Source organism: Calidris pugnax, unplaced genomic scaffold (assembly GCF_001431845.1).
Source record: "Calidris pugnax isolate Ruff unplaced genomic scaffold, ASM143184v1 scaffold38, whole genome shotgun sequence".
Lineage (NCBI taxonomy): Eukaryota > Metazoa > Chordata > Aves > Charadriiformes > Scolopacidae > Calidris > Calidris pugnax.
The window spans coordinates 3,288,542-3,313,450 of NW_015090995.1; the positions used below are offsets into that span (position 1 = coordinate 3,288,542).

Genomic DNA, 24,909 nt, shown 5'->3' on the forward strand with positions numbered 1-24,909 from the left:
TTACCTGTTTCCAAAGTAATCTACAGGGTAATGCAGATGCATGTGGTTCTAATCTATGCTTTTAATTGAATGCAATTAATCAATTCAACCCAGCAGCTAAATTGCTGCATGAGAAAGCAGGCTCAGTCTGTGATCTAGAGTGGGATGGTTAAATCAGGTGCCTGTAGCTCTTGGAAATAATTTGTTTTCAGATTTATATGCCTAAACTCTCCATCTCTTGAACGGGATATAATGAAATGGAATAGAATCAGTCAGTCAGAAGAGGCCTATGATGATTATTTGTCTCACACTGGTAATATAAAGATTTAGGGTGTTTCATGAATCTTAATTTAAAGCACCAGTGGTGAGCTCAATTGAAAAGCCGGTAAGAAAATGAATAGTCAAGACCTTTGTTGTTTAGCTCCTGAAAGTTTTCTATCAGATCTTCTTGTATGTAACATGTGTGTTAAAAATTATTATTTAGAAAGTAATGCAAGGGGGGAAAGAGGAGGAAATAGGTGTTTAGGAATAAAAAGAAACAAAGAAATTTTATTTTTTTTAAAAGTTGAATTGAAAAACAGAAGGGGAAAAAACCTTATCAGTAGGAAATGTGAAATAGAGTAAAAGTAATTCTTAAACTTTCTTATTTTCACCCTCCCTGAGGACTTCTCTTCCACCCGCACCTCTGACAGTCATCACTGAGATGCTCTTTTTTTTTCTGAAAAAGAGGAAGGAAAAACCATCAGCAGCTGTCCTCATCCTCGGTGACAAAGTGAGTGAAGAAAGGGAAGTGTTTACGCCCTGACTTGGAGAGAGCAGGGCTGTTCTACTGGAGAGGGAGAAGCTGCAGCCCCGGCAAGGATGGGAATGCTGGTGAGGGCAGCTGTGCTTGTGAGTCCTCTTCTCTTCTGCAACGGTGAGTGTACAGAAAGGTCTTCTGCTGGAGGCAGGTCCTTCCCTGGCACTGGTGTGTCTCTGTGTGTTTGTACAGGGGTGGTTATCTTTTGGGAGTAGGAAAATGGCAAAAAGGCCAATGTCTTTGCATGCTGCTGCCTCGGCGTTCAGTTGTTTCAAATCCAGTGGTTGGGGAGTGCAACGGTGCGTGATGGCTATGGAAAGGCTGCCCACGCACCCAGAGCACAAAGATGCTGTGTGTGTTGTGATGGTTATTGCACAGAGCACAGCCCAGCACCAAGGGTCTGGTTAGTTCTTGTGTTCTCAGGAAAGTGGAGGTTTGGAAATCAGGAGAAAAGGGTAAAGACGTATTTATGGAAGCACAGGTTCAACCTTAAGAGTGACAAAGTCAACAGACCTCATTTCTATAGGAAAATTTAAAGAGTTTTAGACTACTTTGATCCATTGCTGAAGTTGGTTAAATTCAGTGTAGTCTGAAAAAGCAGTGTCTTTCAGAAGAACAAATGGGCAGCAGAGGAGGGAAAACAATAAAACCTCTGGTTTGCTGTTAGTGTGCAATGCTCTCCAGGAAAGCCCTGAGACTGATGTCGGGTGGTGGGGGCAGACGGCAGCTGTGACCAGGGAACTCTGCAACTCGGTCTTGAGACCTACTTCCCTCAGGTCTAAATCATCTGCTAATTCTGACCCTGTGCTCTGCCCGCTGTTCACCTGCTTGCAGGTAAGCACCAGGCAGAGCAGGAGAACCAAACTGCTCACGTGGCACGTGGCAGTGCCCCTGGCAATCAGCTCTCTCCTATCTGATTCCTCAAGCCACATGGCTTTTTTGTTAGCCCATCCCTCATCGTCTATGCTGACTGCCCAGGCTTTTGACTTGGTGGATTCCTCTTGATGATGCTCTCACCACCATTTCATCACCCAGGAGCTGCCTTCACTGTGATTGCTTTATTTTTTGTTTTCTTTCTCCATTCTTCCTACAGCTTTTCTGGATCTGACTGGTCCCAACATGGTCGGAGGCATATGGAAGGGATCTACCATCTTGCCATGTGCCTATGTGCCCGAGGAGGACTTTGTGCAGCACTCACTTGTGTGGACTGTGGTACACGACCAGGGCTCTGGCACCATCTTTCGAAGGGATAGCTCTGGTGACCACGTTCTCCTGTCCGAGTACAGAGGCAGGGTCAACGTCCTGAAGGATGCCCCAGGGAACGTGTCTCTCCACATCCTGAGCCTGGAATTCTCTGACAGGGGGACCTACACTTGCCGGGTCACCTGGAGAGCCAGAAATAACAGCCTGGTAACAAAGGACATCACCACTAAACTGGAGGTTGTTAAAGGTAAACTCAACAAGGAAATGCAGGATGGAAGGCTTGGCTTGGGAAGGCTTTTGGGAATTGAATAGACCAGGCAGGCAGTGACCACCTGCTTCCAACTCAGGAGCATTTTGCTGAGCAGTGCCAGACTCAAACGAGAAGCAGTGAATGGCTCATAGAGCAGAATTCTGCCCACCCTACTGGAGGAGGATTTGTGGCTTCTTGTTTATCAGTTTCTCCCTGGCTCATCCTCTATCTGATGGCTCAGTGTTTCAAGGGACACGCATCAGAGGGGAAGCTCCTGGGATGTTGTATTGTTTTTCTTTGGCCAAACTCCATCAGCACGTGCCCGATCACCCTTTGCCTGGGAAGTGGTGATTTTTGGAGGAATGGAGATGGCATTAACCTGGCAGAGCAGGCCTTCGTGTAGGAGGTGTGATGGGTGGCATAGCTGGTACAGACACATAACCTGTGCAGAGCTGAGGTGTGAGAGAGGTGTCCCTCTCCCTCCTGGGAAAGCACTGAAAGCCAGAGCAAGAAATGCTTGGGGAGGGGGAAGGTGGGGAAGAACCTTCCCCACTGCAACCATGAGCACCATGACCTGGGCCTCATCTTCTTTGTCTTCCAGTTGCAGTGACCAAGCCCACCATCAGGGCAGGTGAACTGGGGCTGAGTGTCCCAGTTGGAGCCAGAACCAGCCTGACCTGCGTGGCCAGTGGGTCTCCCCCCATCAGCTACCGCTGGTTCAGGAGCAGCCCGGGACAGAAAACCCAGCTCCTGAGCAACCAGGCTGAGCTGGTGTGGGACAACCTGCAGCCCTCTGACGCCGGGACGTACTACTGTGAGGCGGAAAACAGGGTTGGGGCCAAGGCAGTGCAGCAGAGCGACGCCGTCGAGCTGAGGGTGAGAGGTGAGTCCCCAGAGCCACAGCTGGATGGAGAACACCTGGAGTCCTTCTGTAATGGAATGGAACAACATTCCTGCTTCCCTTCCTTGAAAGGCAAAAACACAAAAAGCCTTGGCCTTCTGCACTCTGAAGCACTTCTCTTCAATAGCTTTGACTTTCTGTCCTTTTTTTTTTTTTATTTCCTGTATTCAATTTCCCTCCTCTTTAGAGGAACTGCTCTTTTCTGATGCAAAAGGGGTTTTATATTTAAAACACATATTTATTCCTCTTCGGCTTTTTTAGGGTCTTGCTGTCTGTGTAGTGCTCTCTAGTGTGGTTTAGCAAGCTTAGATGAGGAATCAGAACTTCATTTTGAGTATGAGGAACACAAAAGTGGTAATTCAGTAGGTGAAAAAGTCAAACTGGCCTTTGTTCCTAACTCCTGGACACAAGTTCCAGGAGAACACACTGCACTTCTGTGCTCTGATGTATCCAGGCTCTGCAAGACAGTGCATGATGGATGCCTCGTGGAAGACTTGCTGCTTTCCTTGGCTGGTAACTTGGTCATTGGAGCCATGGAGCCTGTGATCGCTGAGCCAAGCACAGATACCACACAGTGACCTTTGGAAGAGGCAAAGCCTGTTGAGCTCCCAGTGGAACAAAGACTATGGCTGAAACACTGTCTTGTTTTTCATAGCAGTTGCATGAAAAAGCTTACAGCAAGGGAACAAGAATTAATGATGCTCATGCTAGCAACGCTGCTAGCATGCAGTCCCTACCTGTCCTTTGGATGGTGGCTGGTTCCTCATGGTCTTACCCCACCAGGGGAGAAGTTCTCCTGTATTGCAGCAGCATCACAAATGTGGTCAAACTCCTGTGTGAGCCTTTCTCTCGTTCACCTTGCAGATCTGTCCACCACAACAGTAGCCTCTCAGAGGGATGGTGGAACCTCAGGGAGACACCACACAACCACAGGTAAGAGAGGGGTAAGAGAAGTTATGGCTGACAGCAAGGACGAGGAGTCAGGGGAAGGTTTGACACCGTGTTTAGCAGTGGATTTTGTGGCTGGGGAATACAGCCTTGACAATATTATGCTTTAGTCCACACACCCCGGTTTTCAATCCAGATGTTTCTGATCATAGAACATCCTCCTTTCCTCAGTCTCCAGTCCGCAATGAGCTTTCAGCTTGCTCTTAAGGAGATTGTGTCTCTGTATGAAAGACTCTGTATGTGTCTTAGGCCTGCTAGAAATACCACTTCCTAATTTGGAGACCATAAAGGATGTTTGCAGTTCTGTTCTTTTTTTTTTTTTTTTTTTTAAAGGGCTTTTTTGCTTGTTTTCTGGTCCTAAATGAAAGCTGCTGAAGTGGGAGGCAGGGTTAGTGTCTCTAGTGGCAGATACAAGTGATGCAGAAGCTGCTTCAGACCTGACTGGAAATGGTCTACCTTACCAAGGACGGTTGTTTTGAGGGAGGGCTTATGATTCCCAGTTTGTTTCTGTGGGATGTGGGAATTCAGACTTGGGCTGCAGTAGGTCATCTTGTGGAAACTTTGTATTTTGGGGTTATGTTTCAGTTGAATTTATAGTGCCCCACCAGCCACACAGCAGGTTGTGGGAATTGACATCAGTGACCAGAAGCTGAGGGAAGGTGTTGATGGTTGTTGACTGTTTTACAGAAAAAACTCAAACGGAGCTGGTGTTTGAAGGTACCTCAGAAATCCCTTGGGCTTCATGGGACATTACCACTATTACAGGTGTGTGTGTATATATATAGACATACATATATATCTAGTGCATACATACATAATTTGTGTATACATAGATACTATATATAGTGTATGTATACTATATATAGTATCTACTGTGTATATATATAGTACAATATATATTCTCTCTATATTATAGTGTATATATAGTACTTATTTCCAGAGTTTGTCTATTTTCACAGCTTTGTAAAGGTGATGGAGATACTGTCTCTTGATCCTACAGCTATAATCCCTAAAATGAGGATTGGAAATGCACTGGGAGCCTTTCACTCCTCTTTGTTTTGCAGATCTGTGTGTATATAGACATACATATATATCTAGTACATACATACATAGATATATATAGACATACATATATATCTAGTGCATACATACATAATTTGTGTATACATAGATACTATATATAGTGTATGTATACTATATATAGTATCTATGTATACACAAACTATGTATGTATGTACTAGATATATATGTATCTACTGTGTGTATATATATAGTACAATATATATTCTCTCTATATTATAGTGTATATATAGTACTTATTTCCAGAGTTTGTCTATTTTCACAGCTTTGTAAAGGTGGTGGAGATACTGTCTCTTGATCCTACAGCTATAATCCCTAAAATGAGGATTGGAAATGCACTGGGAGCCTTTCACTCCTGTTTGTTTTGCAGATCTGTCCATAACAGTGACCCCTGAGAGTGGTGTGGGGTATCCAGAAAAGAATTATACAACTCAGGGTAAGTGGAGAGCAAAACAAAACTAAGAACGAGATTAGGGACCTAAACTGGCCACTAATAGTCAGTACCTTCAGCCTCAAAATTAGTGTTCTGCCTTTTGGCTGCAAATTGCATCAACGGCTGTTCTCAAGGGACCTAGATGACCCATGGTCACTCTTTTAAAGACTCTAGATGGTTTTTTTGGGGGGGGGGAAGCTTTCATAGTTGGACTATAGAGACTTGTTACTGTGTTCCTGATCCCTTTTGATCTTTTCTTGAGTCTCAAAGCTGGAAGAGCAGAAAAGCCTCAGTGTGCAACTTGAGCAGATCTTCCACGCCTCCTCTAGCTTTGCAGTGCTGTGGTAGGTTTAAACATCTTCCAGATACAACTGAAGAGTGTCCTGGCATTAAAAGCTGAGACTTCTTATTTCCTTAGGTGTAGTGCAACTCTTCTGCCCAGCACACAACCTCAGTTTGCCTCACCATTAGGAGACTGGAGAGCACAGCATTAGGTGCTGGAGAGCACCTCTGGAGAGAAAGACCTAGGAGTCCTGGTGGACAATAGGATGACCATGAGCTGACAATGTGCCCTTGTGGCCAAGAAAGTCAATGGCATCCTGGGGTGCGTCAGAAAGAGTGTGACCAGCAGGTTGAGAGAAGTTATCCTCCCCCTCTGCTCTGCCCTGGTGAGGGTCCATCTGGAGCACTGTGTCCAGTTCTGGGCTCCCCAGTTCAAGAAGGGCAGGGAACTGCTGGAGACAGCACAGCAGAGGGCTACAAAGATGATTAGGGGCCTGGAGCATCTGTCTTATGAGGAAAGGCTGAGGGACTTGGGTCTTTTAGTCTGGAGAAGAGAAGGCTGAGGGAGGGATCTGATCAATGCTTATAAATACTTAAAGGGTGGATGTCAGGAGGATTGGGCCAGTCTTTTTTCAGTGGTGCCCAGGGACAGGACAAGAGGAAATGGGCACAAACTTGAACATAAGAAGCTCCACCTAAACATGAGGAGGAACTTCTTTACTTTGAGGGTGGCACAGCCCTAGAACGAGCTGCCCAGGGGCATGGTGGAGTCTCCTTCTCTGGAGACATTCAAAACCCATCTGTGCAGCCTGCTCTAGCTGGACCTGCTTTGGCAGGTCCACTAGATGATCTCTGGAGGTCCCTTCCAACCCCATATTCTGTGATTCTGTGACTCTGCTGGTTGTCTTCATGGCTGCAGTCTCTCGGTGAGATGTGTGTGATGTAGGTCTGGGCAGGTCCCACAAACACCCGCATTCAGAGCAAGGTGCTGCCCAGATGGGGGCGAGCAGGGACAACCCTGTGCGGCCATGACAGGGTTGGCTGCTGTTGCCCTCAGGGAAGTGGTCAGCACCACATAACTGCTGCTGCTGTGACCCGGAAGGGCTTCTCTATTTGAAAGTCTTTTGCTGTGTTGCTCTAGATATCCCGAAGACTCGCCTGTCTCTGTACTGGGTCATCCTGATTGCTGTGGTTTGTGGTGCTGTGGTTTTCATTGTCATCTTTCTCATCATTTGCATCAGAAAGCCCAAAGAAGGTGAGTGAGATGTTCTGGAAACCCTGAATGTGCTGTGCATGCCCACCTTGGTTTTACCTTTGAGGGCTTTTGGGGCTGGGGCTGGTACTTTGTGTGCAGCCACCTTTAGCAGCTCTGGCACCTGTATCATACAGGCACTCAATCAAAACATGCATGGGTCAAAATAGGTGGTGAAAGGTCAAAAGAAGCAGAGAAGCCCCTTTCTCATCAGGGAAAACCAGTTGCAGCAGTCAGAGAGGTCCTGCCGGGTGCTCCTCCACCACAGGAAGGACTGACACATTGTGATCAGCCCCTGCAGCCCTCCTCCCTGTGCTGGTTCCAGGGGGAACCTCAGTTTCTGTACCCCCTCTGGCTATGCCATGGTGCTTGGCTTCTCCATCATGCTGTCCTCCACTCTGCCACCATTATTGAGGGATGGCCATTTCCCTCTGGTCCTCACAGACATCCCTTGTCTCTCAAACTCACCTGCTCAACCAAGTTGATCAGATCTTTCAAGGTAGCAAGTTAATCTTGTCCTGCTACTTCAGAATACCTGTCTGCACCAGCTGCTGTTTAATATTTCCCTTAGTAAGAACCTGGAGGAAAAGAGGTCATCATTAATTCTCCCTATTCAATATGAATTCATTTTTTTTCTAGCCTTCAGACATAGGATATATTTATTGAATGCTTCCGTCTTTTCTGCACTAATATTAGAAAGCTTCTGCCCAAATGCTTTCTTAGAGTCCCCTTTCTCACTAATAGCACTCAGCAGCATACAGAGAACACGCTGGGGTTTTGGTTTGGGGTCTTTAATACTGATGGCCATAGTTTTCTCCTTGTCCCTTTGAATTTTTTATTACCTTTCTATAACTGTCATACCAATTAATAATTACTATCAAATATTCTTTTTGCCTTTTTTCTTTTTTTTTTAAAGGAATCCAGAATAACCCCTTTCTAAACTTGTTCTTTATTGAACTTTTAATGAAAAGGAAAATTGTGGGAACTGGGAACTAGTTTCTAAACTCAACTTTACCTTTGACCTTGGGCCAGTTATTTTAACCCAGTTGTGCTACAACTGGGATATGGGTTGTTTTCATTTTCTTGGACTGAATCCTGGGAATAGGAGTCATCACCCACCTAACATGATCTCTAAGGTTCCTATTTTTATTCCGTCTTCAGAAGTTGCTTTCTTAAGAGACATAGCAGAAATTATTTTTTTGAGCCTACAAATGCAAATTATTGAAACAAATTTCTGATTATTCTTTTTCAGCTCAAGTCTATGAAGTAAAACGGTGAGTATAACCCTCTACCTAACATATTGATGAGTCTTTGGGGGCTGTATCAAAGTGTGTGGGGGGGGAGATGGTTCTACTTAGCTGTCAAAATTAAAAGCCTCTTAAGCAGTGTGGTTGAAGAGGTTTAAAGTAAGCTCAGTAGTACTCTCTACTGATCCACATCAACACATAATTTAGGAAGAAAGAAAGGTCATTCCCTTTGCAATACTAGACTCATAAAAGTGAGCAAGAGCTGTTCATTAACTCCTCAGCCCGATGAAACCTATTGAAGACCATTGCCAAGGATAAATTCCCAGTGTTTTTTTTCAAATGCAAAGAATAGGAATTCCCTTTCTAGAGAGCTAAGGCTCCCAATGTGCAAGTTAGACTGATTTATGCCTGAAATATCCTTAGATTAACTTGCCTCTCTTAACCATAACTGTGTCAGGAAGTTACAACTATTTCTAAAACTCAGGTTCAGCATCCTGATCTACATGTAACCTATGCAAGCTATACTGAAGTCTAATAATCCAGTCAAAACATACAAGCAGAATGACCTATCTAGATATTAATTAGAGTGCTGATGACTTAAGTGCTGTTGTAGAACATGCCAACAGCGTTTGCCCAGGTGCTGGGCTTCCCAAGCAGTTTTTAAAGCATCATGCTCCAGTAGCAGTTAAACCCTGAGCAACTGAATAAATGGTGTGATGGCATTTTTCATCAGAGGATTTACCTTCATTTTTAAAGATATTAGATATCATAAGCCACATGGTGGATGTGGGCTGCATTCAGCTCACAATTGACAATTCCTCCACCACTTCTGTTTTTTTTAATAGAGATATATATATTTATCTTGCAAAAAGCAGTTGTCTGGTTGTGCCATTCCAAGAAATTATGGGAATTCTTGTGCTGCTTACATACCTTTGCTGCCTCTGTAACTCTCCCTGGATTGGAGGCAACGCTGCTATAATGTCCGAGGTTCTCCTGCTACACTGAAGCAAAGGATAAGATTCTCTCCTTCAGAATACTGTCCTAATCCAATGGCCCAGGTTTACATGGGTTTGAGTTGGATCATAATCTTGCTCAAAATCTTGAAGGTTGGGAGATGCTTTATTTCCTCTGGTTGCAACTCTTCTTTCATCTTGTATTTTGGTTTCAGCCATAACTCGAGAGCAGCAGCTTTTTCAAGAAGTCAAAGTATGGGTCATTATGAGGAACCCATCTCCTCCACTGAAAACAACTATGTGATGGAGTTAATGAAAAACAAAGAATCTGATACAAAAAAGAATGAATATGACTCTGCTGGACACACCCAGGAATCTGAATATGAAGTAGGGGACACTGTATGAGACCCAACAGTGCTCTACAGGTAGCAGCCCTGAAGAGTACTTTCGTCCAGCCAAAATTTATCTTCCTATCCACCTTTGCCTCTGAAAAATAGGTTGGACAAGCATTTCTTGTTCTTCTGCAATTTATGGAGCCTTAACAATCTCTGTAGTGAAAATGCAAACCTCTTTAGGAACTTCAGTTGCAGACTGCTGTACAAATCTTCTGATTTGTTTTTTTTGGTTCCCTTTCACCACCTCTGTAGAAGAAAGCCCTTTGAAAGCTATGGTATGCAGATCCCAGGCCAAGAGTATTGTACTAAATGTGCTGCTTTGTATGACCAAGAGGACTCCCAGGCCATAAATGTGCTGCTTTGTATGACCAAGAGGACCTGCCTTCCCTACCTCCGTGTGGTGGGATTAGAATGAGCAACAAGGGCTGCTCAACATCCCCATCATCTTTGGGTAAGATGTGCAGAATGAGGCTGGCCTGGGAAGCCGTATTTCTCCTCCCATCCACCTGAAGTGTTGCAAAGGTGGTAGAATATCCTTTTAAATGTGAGAGAACCCTTGAAGAAACAATGGAAGACTGATTAAAGCCAGGATAACACCAAGAACCTTACCAAACTAGGAGCAGCACTACAAAAAGAAGAAATGTCTCATTCTCTCATTGTGCTGCGCTCAATATTCTTTCCTGCAGCGCTCCCAGTAAGATGTGGATGCACTTTCTATAGTTTTGATGCTGGACAGCTTGGGGCAATGGTGATAATGTGTTGAACAGGGCACATTCTTTCTGAGTTCACCTTCTCTGTCCTCTTGTTTAATGTATGCTTACTATTTTAAAGAAATAAGGTACTTTTCCATGAGCTTGTGGGTAGGATTGTTTACACATACCTGAATTATTTTGTTTATGAATATTTTTGCACAGCCAGCTCATCGTTAAAATGCCAGCAAGGCCTCACAATTATAGCTCCTCAGTAGATGCTCATGAAGTACTTTCCTCCCATCTTAGAAGTCCTGAAGGGTAAGTAGGGAGCTGAGAAACTTTGTTATTCATTTCTGCTACCTTGAGTAAGTCTAAAACTGGGATACTGCAGAGTTATGAAAGAACCTTTTTATAATGAACAATATGGCCATACTATGCCCAGTTAAAAGCCATACAGAGAGATGTAAAGCAAAATGAGTGATCTGAGGGGTGAGGTGACACAAACATAGGATTAGTGGGCCCCCAGATTTGCTCTTCACGCTCAGGAAAGATCTGCATCTGCAGTTCTCTGCCAGGATCAGCTCAAAATTCACCAGCGTTCAAAAACGAGGATTAGGTGCTACAAGGAAAAGCATTATAATGCAATAGAAAATGCAACTGCGATGTTGTAAGAACCCATGGAACGCTTCCACCTCAGGTATGTGTGTAGGTGTCTCACCTTGAAAGGGTTTAACAGATATAGAAAAGTTACAGAGAATGATAATAAAGGATAATTAGTGGCCTGAAACTGGTTCTGTGCAAACTTATTTTACTTTCTTAGCTTGGAAAAAAAGAGAATGAAGCAAAATGACCAAAGTGTGCTCCTCATCACCAGTGTGGAGAAGAAGAATAGGGATTATTTGTTTACAGTTTCCTCCAAGAGAAAAGGAAGCAGATATTCGCTAAAATCATCTGGCAGCAGTTTTAAAAGGAGAGGGAAAGTATTTCTTTTATGCAATACAGAAATAAGTGTGGAATGCAATGCTACTCATCCGGTGCTATGAAAACCCAAAGTTCACAGAGCTCCAATGAGAAGTGAATGATATAAAAATTCATCAAAATTCACAAAGCACCAGGCACACTCTATGGGTGACCGTACACTTTCTCTATGAATTTCCTGTACCACAAGTTTTATTTATCTTTGTTAAGAACGTACTTAAAAATCAAGGGCTGGTTACTTTGATTTCAAAATGGAAAGGGAACAAAGAGCAGCTTTTGTTGATGATGTCTTGGAAAAAATTGTCAACGTGTATGTGCAGCTTCTTGCAAATGTGGGGAAGCAAATGAAAATCATTAAACTTCAGGACTGCGAAGTTGTTAGATTTTGTAATACTTCTCTTTATTTTGTCTATTGTGAATGTCTTTGTGTGCCCAGGAATTACATTCCCAGGAGCACGCTGGGTCTCTCTACTTGAAAGCAAAGGAATTGTTTTGAATCTGCTGGAGTTTGGGGTGTGGTGTCAGGTGATGTCTGTAGATTGCAGTCAGCCACAGTTTAGGGAACAGAAGGTGCAAGAGCTGTTGCTAGTCCAATGTGGGGCTCTGAGATAACGAAACAAGATGTTTAGGATGTGAAACAAAATGAAGAGTATGAAAAGCTGGTGAAGTCCTCCGACAGTCTTTCTTCCTAAGCAGGCAGGTGAACAGGGGAGGAAAGCTGTTGCAGTAGTATTGCAAAGCACACAGTTATCACTGAAAGGGTTTTCCAGAGGACAACAGAAAAACACGACTGGATAGTGTGTTAATGTGATGACAAATTGACAGTGTTGAAATTTTCTGGGAAACACTCATGTTTTCTTAATCTTTCAATTCTAGATGACGTTGCAGTTTTTGGAGCCTTCCACTAAAGTTCTCAATTTTTAAAAAGTGTGTGTTTGTGTTTTGAAGGGTGGGAATGAGAAGGGAATGTTACTGGAGAGCAGCCCACCTGTCTGAGTTCCATCCCAGAAACAAACATTGCAATGGGAATATGGGGCTTCAGTGTGGTGTGGAGCAACTGGGAAGCAGAGGTACGCCAAAGTCAAGTGACAGGGTGAACATCTGAGTGTAGACACATGTGCTACTTGGAGAATGAGGAGAAAAGAGCTTGTCCTTTCTGTGGTGTGATGGGTAGAGCCATCCAGAGCAATAGACTTGGCTCTTTGGAAGAGAGCTGAGCTCTGTCTAAACAAAAGAAGGGCAACGCAGCCAGCACCACGAGACCTTCCCCCCCGCCTCTATTTCCACCACTGCTGGCCTTGACCTAGAAGGGCAATGCAGCCAGCACCACGAGACCTTCCCCCCCGCCTCTATTTCCACCACTGCTGGCCTTGACCTAGATGGGAAAGACCCTTTGTGCTGTGCTAGGTTGAGGCAATTACTTTAAGTGATGTCACCCCTGCTAGCCGTCTCCTTTCATCCTTGTTTCCAAAGAGAAGTGGTGGATTTTGCCCTAGGTGATGAAATACCCCTAGAAGTTCTGGGGAAGTCAAAGTGTCACCAGTCATGAAGAGACACCCAGTGTGTCAGTAACCGCACTGGGTTTGCGAGGTGTGCTTTCCCAGGTGGGAATGTGATAATGCTCAGTATGCTCAGAGCACCTCAAGGTGACTGCCACGGCTACCCAAACGGGGGTTTGGCTCACTCCAAAGTAACTTGCACTGATGTTCATCCAAGGTGGTGAGGTGTGGTGGCACGTATGACAAGCCCAAGAAGAAGAGCACACTAAGGCAAGCAGCGACCGAGGTACGGAGACAAAGGGCTTTCCGAGGAAGAGCAGGCCACAAAAGCAATGGATTCAATCCAAAGCAGAGACATCGAAATAAATATACTTCATTATAATAAACCAGGTAACTAGCCACAAAGTCTGAGCCAGTAAAGACTTTTTATTCATGTGTTCAGATGCAAAACTATGAGGAGTCCCTCTGGTAAGCAAGAAATGGACTCTGTGACTTAGAGAGAAGAAAACTAGCAGCTACATCTCTGTCTCAGGGAGAGAAAGATGTTGTGTGCATCATGTTTGAGGAACTATAGTTCTTCATATTTGTTCCAGCTAAACAGTCATTTTTTTTTATTCTTATAATTACAGCTTCAGGAAGTCTTGCATGTCCGGTTCAGAAAATAGTCATATCAGCAATTTTAGCTTGGGTTTTCAGCTTGTTTCAGGGCATGTTCCCCAAAATCCAGCTTCTTCTAAAGCCTTTTGCATAGGAGATAGTTTGTTGGGACAAGCTTCCATCACCAGTCATGGGTCAGGATATGCAAAAGTTGCTTTAGTGAGTGATTAGAAGCCTATAACAGAGTTTTTTAGGTCAGTAGATTTGCTTTTATACATGCTTCTTATCTTCTGTAATTCCTCCTCCTTTTGGTAATAATTAGTAGGTGCATGTTAATGCGATGCATAACAGCTATTGATAACTTTTGGATGTACTTTTAAAGATACCCCTACAGAGTATACCCAGAATGTCTCCTGGATTAAAGTCCCTTTGCCACTGGCCATGAGTCACCTCCTTTGAAAATATTACGTGTGCCTGCAGAGCATCAAAATTGATGACTTTTGCCCATGAACTGGACTATTGCAACAGAAATGTATCCCAAAATAGTCTGTGATGCTGTGAAAACGAGAGCAGCCAGTAGTGACCATCTGATCATCAGTAGATGGTAAAAGATAATGTGACACTAAACGTGGATGACTCTGGACCATTAACCTTACGTTTCCCCACGCACCTTCTCCATGGCCTTGGTAGGTATAACTGCGTCTGTAGCTGCACTGCAATAGGACACAGTTTCTGGGCAGGTGGTAGAAAATCAAGCTTTTGCAGGGCAATTCCTATTGTGGTAAAGAGCAGGATGTTGGTTATTCAATACTTCTCTGTGCATTTTCTGTTAAAACAGAAAAAAAAAAAAAAAGTGGCATCTGAAGTTTTCTGGCCTAAAAGGCTCAGACTGCTTGGCAAAGAAGCTGTGGTTGGTTGTCTTTCTCACTCAGGTCACAGACTGACCTGTTCAGAAGGTGAACGGGGTTGCCCTTGGAGGGTCTGTTGCTGCAGAAGTTGGTACATGCATGTGGTGGAAGAGTCGAGTACCATCAGCAGGAGAAGACACTAAGGATGTGGAATTGAGCATCAACAGGCTGGTCTCTGCCTCATGCTGCTCTGTGGTGTCAGGTGAGATGGTGCACTTGGACCTGTGCTTTTTCATTTCTGGATGCCCAGATTTGATGGAGAGAGATGCTGGGCACTCTGCTGAGCAATATCATCACACACAAGTCAGAAGGAATTGAATTCATGCTTCACAAGCACCTTAAGTTTGCTTTCCCTTGCTACTGAGTGCTGGACTCTGTAGTCATCATAAAGCTCTTTCACTGTGAAGTGAATGCAAATGTGGAAGAAAAGAGAGGAGGAAAAGAAAGGAGAAAAGGAAAACCAGGAAAAAAGAAGCACACAATTATGAAGAATAATAATAAAGAGCACTGGTCAGAAAAGTCAAGAGAATGGTAAGAGAAGTGAGTAGGGAGAGGAGAATATGATATGGAACTGGAAAGATCCTTGTCGTCTTTGTTCATCCTTTACCCTTCACCTAAGTCAGCAGCAAAATGGGCTCGTGATATTTCAGAAAGAGGATCCTAGATGACAAAGGACAGAAGAAAGGGAAGTGTCCGTCACTTGCATTCTGGTCCCAGGAGTGTGGGGGTCTCTCATGAAGTGCAGGAAAAGGAGGACCGCCCTGCAGTTCTGGGAGAATGGGAGAAGCTCTGTGGATGGTGGTGTTTGTGATGGCTTTCGTCAGCTGCAACGGTGAGTAAATGCTTCAGTGTATGAGAACAAAAATCAGAGTCCTAAGGGGGTAGGGAAAACCTTTTGGATTATAGTGTCTTAATATTTAAAAATTGTCAAGTGTGGAAAGCCTTTAGTTTCTTCTATGAAAAATAGAACCTAAGAATTCACCAAGAGTCTCCTTCAGTATCAGATACAACAAGGTGCTTTTAGCAGTGGAGCAAACAGGGCAGTATTGGGCAAAAAGGCCAGCTCCCATGCCCCAAAGCAAGGGCAAAACAGGATTGTTCAGGACCCTTGGAAAGGACCTGCTCTGGACTGTTAGCTTCCAAAGCAGTCTTTGTGAAGCCGGAATATGCATTCTTCTAGAAATTATTAATGCATCACTGTTGTTCTTCTAGCATGGTCCTGGGGAGAAGAAAAGCTGTAATTGTGAGACTAGGTGCAAGAACATACATGGTTCCCCTTGGTCTCTCCTGATCTGCTGAGTCTCTAGGTGCATTAGGAGAGGTGATGCTGGAATCTGCTTCGATTCATATGCCCGTGAGGTATATGTACCACTCCCAGGGCACATATGACACTGCCGCTGGCAGAGGAAGGTTTTGGGAAACAGCAGAAAGGTGCTTTAATAAGTTGTATACAGAAGCACAGAATTGCTACTGACATTCAGAAAAACGGGTTGAAATATGTTCCCCATTTCACCATAAAAACCATCTTCGCAGATTTCTGGGACCTACCTCTCAAGCAACTTACTGTGAGTTAATGCAGCTGAACAAAACGGGTGTCTTTCCAGGAAAGAGGGGAAAGGGGGAGTGGGATAAGGAGGGGATGAGTAGAGGTGAGCCAAGACCAGCTAAATTCAGGTGATTTTCTACTTACCAAAGGCACTCCCCAGAAGAAGATTGGGTTTGGTCCACTGTTCCTATTCCAGATCCAGTACTTCAGAGCAGATCCCTTAAGGCTCCTGCCTTCATGGCACGTCCATGCCACCAGGACAGCTGGTGCTGGCAGGCTAGGAAGGAAGATACTCGATCATTCTTGAAAAGGGGCCAGGATATGAGAGTTCTCTTTTTTTTCCGTTATCATGCTTTATAGATAACAGAAATCCCTCTGATCAGTCTTCTGATCTCTGACATAGCCCATCAGGTTTTTGCCTGGTCCAGCTCTATTTCCCTCCAGTGGGACAACTCCACGTAGTCTGGAAGACTACATCCCAATTTAAAAATCGTCACTGAGAGGAAATACTTTTTTTAAAAATGCTGTCTCAGCGATTTTTTTGTTGCTGAGTTTCTTCCATTCCTTCCAATCAGCTCTCCTTTGGAGTCATCCCTGCTAATGTTCAAATTGGTCATATACATATATATATATATACACACACGTATATGCAGCTGCTCTGCAGGGAGTCAGTAGATGTTGGCAGCTATTTCATGGCACACAGAAATGCAAAACAATATGAGAGAGATGTTTAAACAAAATTGTGTCCGGATGAATATACTGGATAGCAAACATACTTGACCTTGAGAGCAACAAATGCCTTCAGGGTATTTCTGAGCAGTTTTCTAAATAGCTTCCACCCTTCTTAGTTTTTCTTGGTGGGAGCCTGTGAAAATAGGAAGAGGAGAAATGGAAACCTTTAAAAACTGATACATCAAGGAATTATGTTTGACTGGGGCTAGAAAGCAGGAATAAGAGATGCTCCTTAAGGTCTTGTGAAGACCAGAGCTGTGACACTGCCAGGGAGAGCAGGATTTGTGCCTCTCTGTGCGGAGAAGGAATTGAGAACTGGCAAGTGCCCAGAGAGAAGCAATAAAAATAGCCATGAGGTCAGAGCAACTGTCCACTTCCCTGTGCTCAGTGAAGTGGAGACAGACCCTGGTTTAGTTGGCTGTGGTCTACAGCACATCTAAGACATGGCCACGCTCTGGCTTCCACCTCCTAGTGATTCCTGTCTATCCTAAGGATGTTCACCTTTTCTGCTGCATTCTTATTTCTTCCCTTCAATTGTTGTTCCCTGCAGCTTTCCTGGATCTGTCTGGTGTCCACGAGGTCAAGGGCACATGGAAGGGATCCACCACTTTACCGTGTACCTACACACCCTCAGAAGGTTTCACACAGCAAACCCTTAGCTGGAGTGTGGAGAAAGACTACAGCATCTCTACCATCTTTCGGAGGGACGATACTGGTGACCACGTCTTGTTGTCTCGGTTCCGAGACCGGGTCAGTGTCCCTAAGAACAGCCCAGGGGATGCCTCACTCCTAATAGAAAACCTTGAAATCCCCGACAATGGACACTACACCTGTCAAGTCACCTGGAGGTCTGAAAATAACAGCTTGATAACAAAGCAACTGACCACTACGGTTAAAGTTGTCAAAGGTAAATCCAGCAACAAAGCCCTGCTCTGGTGTAGCCAGTCTAATTCGCACAGCATGTAGGAGAAGAAGGAGCTGGTGGGAATAGTCTTTCACATCATACTGTCTACCCACATCCAGGCTGGGTGTTGAGGCATCCTGGTCCCTTGCTGTGTTAGCCCTTATCCACTCGTGGAGGTGTCAGGATGGGCTGGGGAAGGGGGATCAGTGAGGATACAACCCGGTCTGGATCTACTGATGGGCCACTTGAACTCATGGTGCTTGAGATAACATCGAGATGTAGTTTCGGTTTTGTGTAGGTAGCCAGCATCTCTGTGATTCTTGTGGCAAGTGGGACAGCAAATGGGTTTGTACAAGCCAAATCCACCTCCTCCCATTCCCAAGCATCCTCAGTGTGTGCTAGAAAGAGCTGGCTTTCTGCAAGGGGGACACCCACTTGGTTTTGTGCAGGTAGCCAGCATCTCTGTGATTCTGCAGGACAGCAAATGGGTTTGTACAAGCCAAATCCACCTCCTCCCATTCCCAAGCATCCTCAGTGTGTGCTAGAAAGAGCTGGCTTTCTGCAAGGGGGACACCCACTCAACAGGGCAGGACTTGTGTCATGTTGGCAGTAGCAATGGTGGCATAGATGGTATAAATCTGGCTTTAGGCACAGGTGTACTGAGCCTAACCTGTGCAGAGCAGTGACATGGGAGAGGTGTCCCTCTTCCCCTCTTCCTCCTGGGAAAGAACTGAAAGCCAGAGCAAGAACTGCTTGGGGAGGGGAGGAAAACCTTCCTCACTGCAAGAAGGGCCAATGTGACCTGGGTCCCATCTGCTTTGTCTTCCAGTTGCAGTGACCAAGCCCACCATCAGGGCAGGTGAACTGGGGCTGAGTGTCCCAGTTGGAGCCAGAACCAGCCTGACCTGTGTGGCCAGTGGGTCTCCCCCCATCAGCTACCGCTGGTTCAGGAGCAGCCCAGGACGGAAAGCCCAGCTCCTGAGCAACCAGGCTGAGCTGGTGTGGGACAACCTGCAGCCCTCTGACGCCGGGACGTACTACTGTGAGGCGGAAAACAGGGTTGGGGCCAAGGCAGTGCAGCAGAGCGACGCCGTCGAGCTGAGGGTGAGAGGTGAGTCCCCAGCCTAGAGCTCTTCATCTCCACCGCAGAGGACATGGGTGTTTCCTCTTTCATAGCAGGGTCAGACACATAACGCTGAATGTGTCTTGATTGCCACCCAGGGAGGAAACCACAGGGGTGGCATCCTCCCTGCTTCTGAGGGTGCCTGATCACAGCAGGGGTCAGGAAAATGTCCTCTGTGTCCCTCTGGGACCAGGACTGTGCAGGATTGAGAGCCTGGCTGCTCCCCTTGGCCTGTCCTGCTCTTACCTGGCTTGTACTGCAGACAGGGCATGGGAGAAACAGCCTGATGACCAGTGTCTCCCACAGAGTCCCCAGTCAGCCAGCAGCCCAGCACTGGGACCAGCAGGCAGACCATTCCCACACCTGCCCCCCGAGGTGATGCACCCCAACCAGCACCCACAGGTAAGTGATGTGGGCTGCAGGGGAAGGGCTGCTTTCACCCTGGTTCTCTGTGAGCGACAGAGAAGGTGAGTGAGACAAGTCTTCCCTGCCATGCCTTTGGGGCCTCAGGTCCTCTTTGCAGGTGGGGTAGAAAGAGTCTGCCCTGTCCTCTGGGTGCAGGTACTCAGCGGGGTTGGAGTCCCCTGGGACAGCAGCAGAGCCCGTGCTAGAGGGACCACGATGTGGGAAACCAGGGGGTTGCACAGCTTCAGCGGGAGGTCACCTGGGGTAAGAAACCTGGCTTGGGGCATCAGGGAGCCTCAAGGTGCAGCTGCCAACGGGAAACCACCCCAGACCAGCCAGGGGGTCACTGTAGGAGAAAAAGTCCTGGGGAAACCTGGATGGGTCCCAGCGAGGCAAAGCCAAAGCACTCCCTGGCCAGGCTGTAGGCAGCCACACGTGCTGGTGTCTGGAGATGTACCGCGTTGGCCAGGGCTGCCAGGGACCCGGGGGGACACACAAATACCACATGCTGCCTGCCAGACTGCTGGTAGAACGCACACAGGATGACACGACAGGGATAAAAATCTGGCTTGTCACTGCAAGAGGGAGGTCCAGGGGGTGTTTTGTTTCCGTCCACCTCCGACCTGTTAGCCTGAGAGCATCAAAACAGCGTGCTCCTCAAAACAGGGCAGGCAACTTCAGGGCAGTGGTTACCTGCAGCCCAGGAGGGCAACCAGAGGGGCTCACGGGCGAGAGGACATCGCTGCCAGCCCTGCTGCTGCTTTGCAGAGCAAACCCAGCTCTCCTGACACCACAGGGCAGCTGCTGGAAGGGTCACAACGCTTTCACCCTTGTGTTTTGGCAGATCTGCCCACAGCAGCCACGCTGGCCTCCAGGAGGGATGCTGTTTCAGAGGGGCTTCCCATGGCCACGGGTGAGCGGCATTTTGGTGCTGGAAAACACCAGATTTGCACCAGCCAGAGCAGGCTGATGAATGCTGTGGGATGCTGCGGGGAAGGAATCAAACATCGGGTTTTCTCTAGGCAGAAGTTGCCCTCCACAGGCCAGTCGGAGTGTGTTTATTGCCTGTAGTTTGCATTTCTGGCTGAAAGGGGCTGAAAATGCCAACCTCAGCCCCAGCTTTCACGGTTTGGGAAATGGGCACAAACTCGTACACAGGAAGTTCCACCGAAACATGAGGAGGAACTTCTTTACTTTGCGGGTGGCAGAGCCCTGGAAGAGGCTGCCCGGGGAGGTGGTGGAGTCTCCATCTCTGGAGACATTTCCAATTCCTCCTGGACACGTTCCTGTGCAACCTGCTCTGGGTGGACCTGCTTTGGTGGGGGGGTTGGACTGGATGATCTCCAGAGGTCCCTTCCCACCCCATCTCATTCTGTGATTTTGTTTGGCCGGGCTCAGGCTGGAACTGAGGGTTTTGCTCGCAATCAAAGCACTTCAAAAGCGCGTTTCGGGGCAAAACGCCCCGAAACGCGCTTTTGAAGTGCTTTGATTGCGAGCAAAACCCTTTTGGGGAGGGAAAACCCCTCCCCAAAAAAAAGCCTCTGCCCAAGCGGGGGTCGGACGCGGGGAGGGGGGGGGGTTGGCTGGGCTCTCCCCTCCCGCCGCTGTCACAGCGTTGCCGCTCCCGCCCGCAGGTTCCCCGCCGGCCGCGTATCCTCCGCACCTCTACGCGCTGGCGGCCGCGCTGGGCGGTGCGGCGCTGGGAGCGCTGGTGGTCGGGCTGCTGTGGCGGCGGCTGCGGAAGAAGGAGGGTGAGAGGCGGGGGGGGGATGGGGATGGGGACCGGGACCGGGACGCGACGGGGCGGGCAGTAGAGGGCAGCCCTAGTGGGAGGGGACGGGGCGGGAGGGGTCCCGACACCCCTGTCCCCCCTCCCCATCAACCCCATCATCATCATCCCTGTCACTCCCATCCCCATCATCATCCCAATCATTCCCATCCCCATCATCATCATCATCCCAATCACTCCCATCCCCACCAGCATCAGCATCATCACCCCCATTCCCCCTCCATCACTCCATCATCATCATCATCCCCCAGCCTTGGCCCCAGCCCCATCTGGTCCCTTCTAGGGAGGAGCAGGGTGGGAGGATTATTGCTGAAAGTGGGAATACCTGGGAGCATCTGGGTTTTTGTTGGGGTTTTTTTTTAGTTGTTTTGTTTTGTTTTGTTTTGTTTTGTTTTCTGTGGCACATTAATCATAAAATACGTTGATGCACATCTTTGATTCTTTTTTTTTTTTCCCCAGACACTATCTATGAAGTTGCTTTGTGAGTACAATTTTTCACCTGGGACATTAAGAAGACTTTAAGGACATCACACTCATGTCTGTTTCCAAAAAGCCTCTTTGCTCAGTGAAAAGCCAAAGATTTCTTTGACTTGCAGGGGGAGGATCTGACTACTTTTGACAGTCCTTTTCGTTAGTAGCGTGACAAAATTAACATTTTAGTGCAGGATGTTGCAAGAGTCTGTTCTTTAATAGGTCAGAATGAGATAAAGACACTCTGGGTCCTTCACTCCTTGCAGATGGGGAAACTGTTCTCTGTGGTAAATTCCTGCCATTATTTCACGAAGGAAAAGAACAGGAATTCTCAGCTCTCCCCTCAAGATAACTGCCTTCTACCCATGCCTTTCTCCTTAGGAAACATGTCCCATTGCTTATCCAAGTATTATTTTGTGCAATTCCTATTCCTATTTGCTTACAATTATACAAATATACGTTCTGCCCTGTCCAAACCTCAGCCTTTAACCTCTTCATCTTGCTTTCCTATTCAGAGACATACCTTAGCTGACTGTAGCCTCACACATTGCCATTTTTTCCCAGTCATTACTGGTTATTCCAGTATCACTTTCTGGAATTCTGGTAATAACTGGCATTCCCAGTTACTACTTTCTAAAGTCTAGACTGTTTTGGTAACTGTGCTGGGTATAATATGATAATGCCATGAGAGTATAAGGTACTGATGTTAACTGTTTATTGCTATTTTTATGTGTATAATTCTCCTAATGTTACTTTGTAGTGTCTTTCAGAGCCTTCCAGGACCTCACTAGATTAATATAAATTCTGCTGTTCCCTAGATTATGTGGTAGATCTTGTCTTTGACTACGTTGTAAATCAAATTACTTCTGATTTAGTAATTCTTTTCAATGATGTCTCTCTCTCTGTTGTTTCACCCATAGCACCGCAGATGTCACGAGGTTGGAGACTGATGAGGAAGCCCCTTATACTTGTCTACAGACGGAGACACATTCTAAGGCTGAAACATCCAATGACACTTTGACCATGAAAGACAATGGCTATAACGGCATATGCATCAGGAAAAATCCTGAGTATGAGAACCTTATGAGTGCAATGGAAGTGGAATTTGCAACAGAAAAAAATTACTAGAGTATCAGCTTTTCCACATGAGCGGCCATGCAGGGCTGCAGAGAGTGAGTGGTAAACTTTACCAAAGGAAAGGAAGCTCTCCTTCCTGTCTGCCTTCTGCTCTGATGAATCTACCAGTCTCGCTGCTTTTTTTTATCCCAGGGGAACTACTTAACCTTCTTGGGCTTTGACAAATGAGGGCCTGCCTGTTGGGGCAGAAACCCTCAGCAAAGTGGTTATCCGCCTACTTTTAGAGAGTGAACAATTTCTGAGCAGCCTGAAGGAACAAGGTGAGAAAGAGAGGATCTGAAGGAGTGGAAACAGAGATGTCTTTAAGCCTGAAAAATCACGGTATAGCTGGGTGCAATGATGCTATCCCATAATACCAGCAAGGTGAACTTTTAAGTGCATGTTCCCCTGTTAGGACATCCCAGACTGCGAGGAGCCAGGGTTTGTGCTGGAAAGGGATGTCGTCTGGCTTTTACAGCTCAATCACTTCTGGTTGTACATCCTGCTTGTCCTTGAGTCTTTTTTGTTAGAGCATGGTAAAGGGACCACAGAGGGGGGCTGATGGCCCAGGAATGTCATTTTTGCTCTCAGACTGGAACTCATTGACAGAGGAAGAGGGCATGTCCCCGTAGGTGTCCCCCAGTGATGGTTGGACTAGATGGTCTTAAAGGTCCCTTCCAACCTAGACAATTCTATGATTCTAGGTGATGAGCCTCCTAACTGCTACCCCCTGTTTTTCTCCTAGAAAAGCAGAATTTGTGTTGAAGCATTTTATTTTTATGGTGTGGGCGCCAGAGGCATAAAAAAAACTGAGATAAATTTGAGGCATTTGGAATAATGATTGAGCAAGGGATCTCCCTGGGCACAACAGACTGACGCTGATTCACTCGGTGGGACACGAGTCAATCCGTCTGATTACAACAGAGATATTAATGCTGAGTTGTGCTATGGGGATGCTGTGAGTGCTTATGTTTGTAAAATGCCTTGAAAAATGCTTGCTTGGTGCAATGTATTTTCTTTCCCAGGGCAAATACAAAAGGCTTCAAAGGATTTTGTTGCATGTGAATTCTGACTTCCTTGGTATTTCACCATCCAGCGCCATCATTTTTCTGTTCCCTGCTAATTTATGTTTTTTCTCAGCCTTCTGATTTAATTCTGCAGAACAGGCAGGGGGACAGTCATGGCCACAGTTTGTCTTGGGCTTTTGACTTGGGTTTGCTTTTTAAAGAGGAGAGGACAGGAGGGGGCACCAAATCAGCCCCCAAGGGACTCCTGGCATGGCTACACCTCACCACAGCCCCCAGAGCTTGTTGTCAGGGTCCTGGTGCTGCCTCCACATGCAAAATCACAAACCTGCAGCCACCTACTCCTGCAGTGAGAGCACAGAAAGACACAGCGCTCCAAACAGTGACAATGTCAGGCTGAGGACTGGAAACAATGGAAAAACTCTCATTTCAGTGAGCTGTTTGGAAGCATCAGTGCTTGAGCTGGGCACATTTAGGGCTGCAGGTTTGCAAGGAGCAATAGAGGGGGCTTTGCAGACATGGGGGGTGAGAAACAGGGTCTATCTCCAGTAGTGGCACTGGAGATCCTGTAGCAAAGAAATACTCTTGCTCAGCTGGAGCATGTCAAGGCTCAGCGAGAGACACCACTTCCCAGGGAGGATGCCTGAAGCTGAGGGAGCCCTCTGTAAGGCAGAAGAAGTGAGGAAGCACTGCAGATGTGTGCTCAAGAGATTGGGGAGGGGATGGAGTGGGGCGGCATTATTTTCCTTCACTTCTAGTTTGGAGCTCTTTGGCCGGTGTCTTTTCTAGATCAGCCAAACTTCAGCTGCTGACTGCTCTAAAATCACAAGATCACCTTTAAAATAAGAAGCCCACATGCGCTGCATTAGGTTCAAGACTCTTCTTGGAAGGTGTATTTTGGGTTCTCCTTTTTGCCAGGTGGTTCCTGAGCTACAAAGCTATACTTTGCATTTTCCAAGTCTTCCCCTCAAGCAGGAGGGCTGAAGTATACGGTCCGTGATGCAAAACCCACCACTTTGATTAACCCTGGATTTTGTGCAGTCCTAAAGAGAAGTCCCCAGACTGTGAGCCCTGTGCTAATGGGGTGCAGGCTTTGCTGTGTGTCCTGGTTTGAGGTAAAACAGAACTAATTTTCTGTTCAGTAATTTTACTTTTTTAGCTAGGCCCCTTCTAACTAACTAAACTCTGAAATTAACAGGATATTATTGAGAAACTGTTCAGGGTGCAGTCTGTCGCTGCTGCTTAAACCCATTCCAGGCCATTCCTGGATCTCTGGCAAAAATAAATAAATTAGAAGAGAAGTTCCTTTTTGCAAAACCAGCAAGGCTGCCTGCTTAGCTGTTCCTGCCTCCAGCTGAAGTGCGTTTCCTGCAATACACTCAGCTACTCAACAGCCTGCTTT

General features: G+C 46.3%; 2 protein-coding genes across 3 annotated transcripts; both read left to right on the forward strand.

The window, feature by feature from the left end:
- The first annotated feature begins 205 nt into the window (after positions 1–205).
- On the forward strand, positions 206–10,053 carry LOC106895740 (V-set and immunoglobulin domain-containing protein 4-like). The gene is made up of 9 exons (XM_014955354.1): positions 206–895; positions 1,872–2,228; positions 2,833–3,114; positions 3,997–4,065; positions 4,768–4,845; positions 5,531–5,596; positions 7,017–7,130; positions 8,380–8,401; positions 9,543–10,053. Exons 1-9 carry the CDS (start codon positions 841–843, stop codon positions 9,730–9,732), a joined length of 1,233 nt encoding a protein of 410 aa, XP_014810840.1. The 5' UTR covers positions 206–840; the 3' UTR covers positions 9,733–10,053.
- A 4,839-nt stretch (positions 10,054–14,892) lies between these two features.
- LOC106895741 (V-set and immunoglobulin domain-containing protein 4-like) lies at positions 14,893–23,532 on the forward strand. Of its 2 annotated transcripts, XM_014955355.1 has the most exons (8): positions 14,893–15,228; positions 17,225–17,581; positions 18,408–18,689; positions 19,008–19,103; positions 19,951–20,019; positions 20,741–20,857; positions 21,355–21,376; positions 22,287–23,532. In XM_014955355.1, exons 1-8 carry the CDS (start codon positions 15,174–15,176, stop codon positions 22,492–22,494), a joined length of 1,206 nt encoding a protein of 401 aa, XP_014810841.1. In that variant the 5' UTR covers positions 14,893–15,173; the 3' UTR covers positions 22,495–23,532. The 2 variants fall into 2 exon arrangements, with proteins under 2 accessions (XP_014810841.1, XP_014810842.1); XM_014955356.1 differs by lacking the exon at positions 19,008–19,103.
- Positions 23,533–24,909: the final 1,377 nt, after the last annotated feature.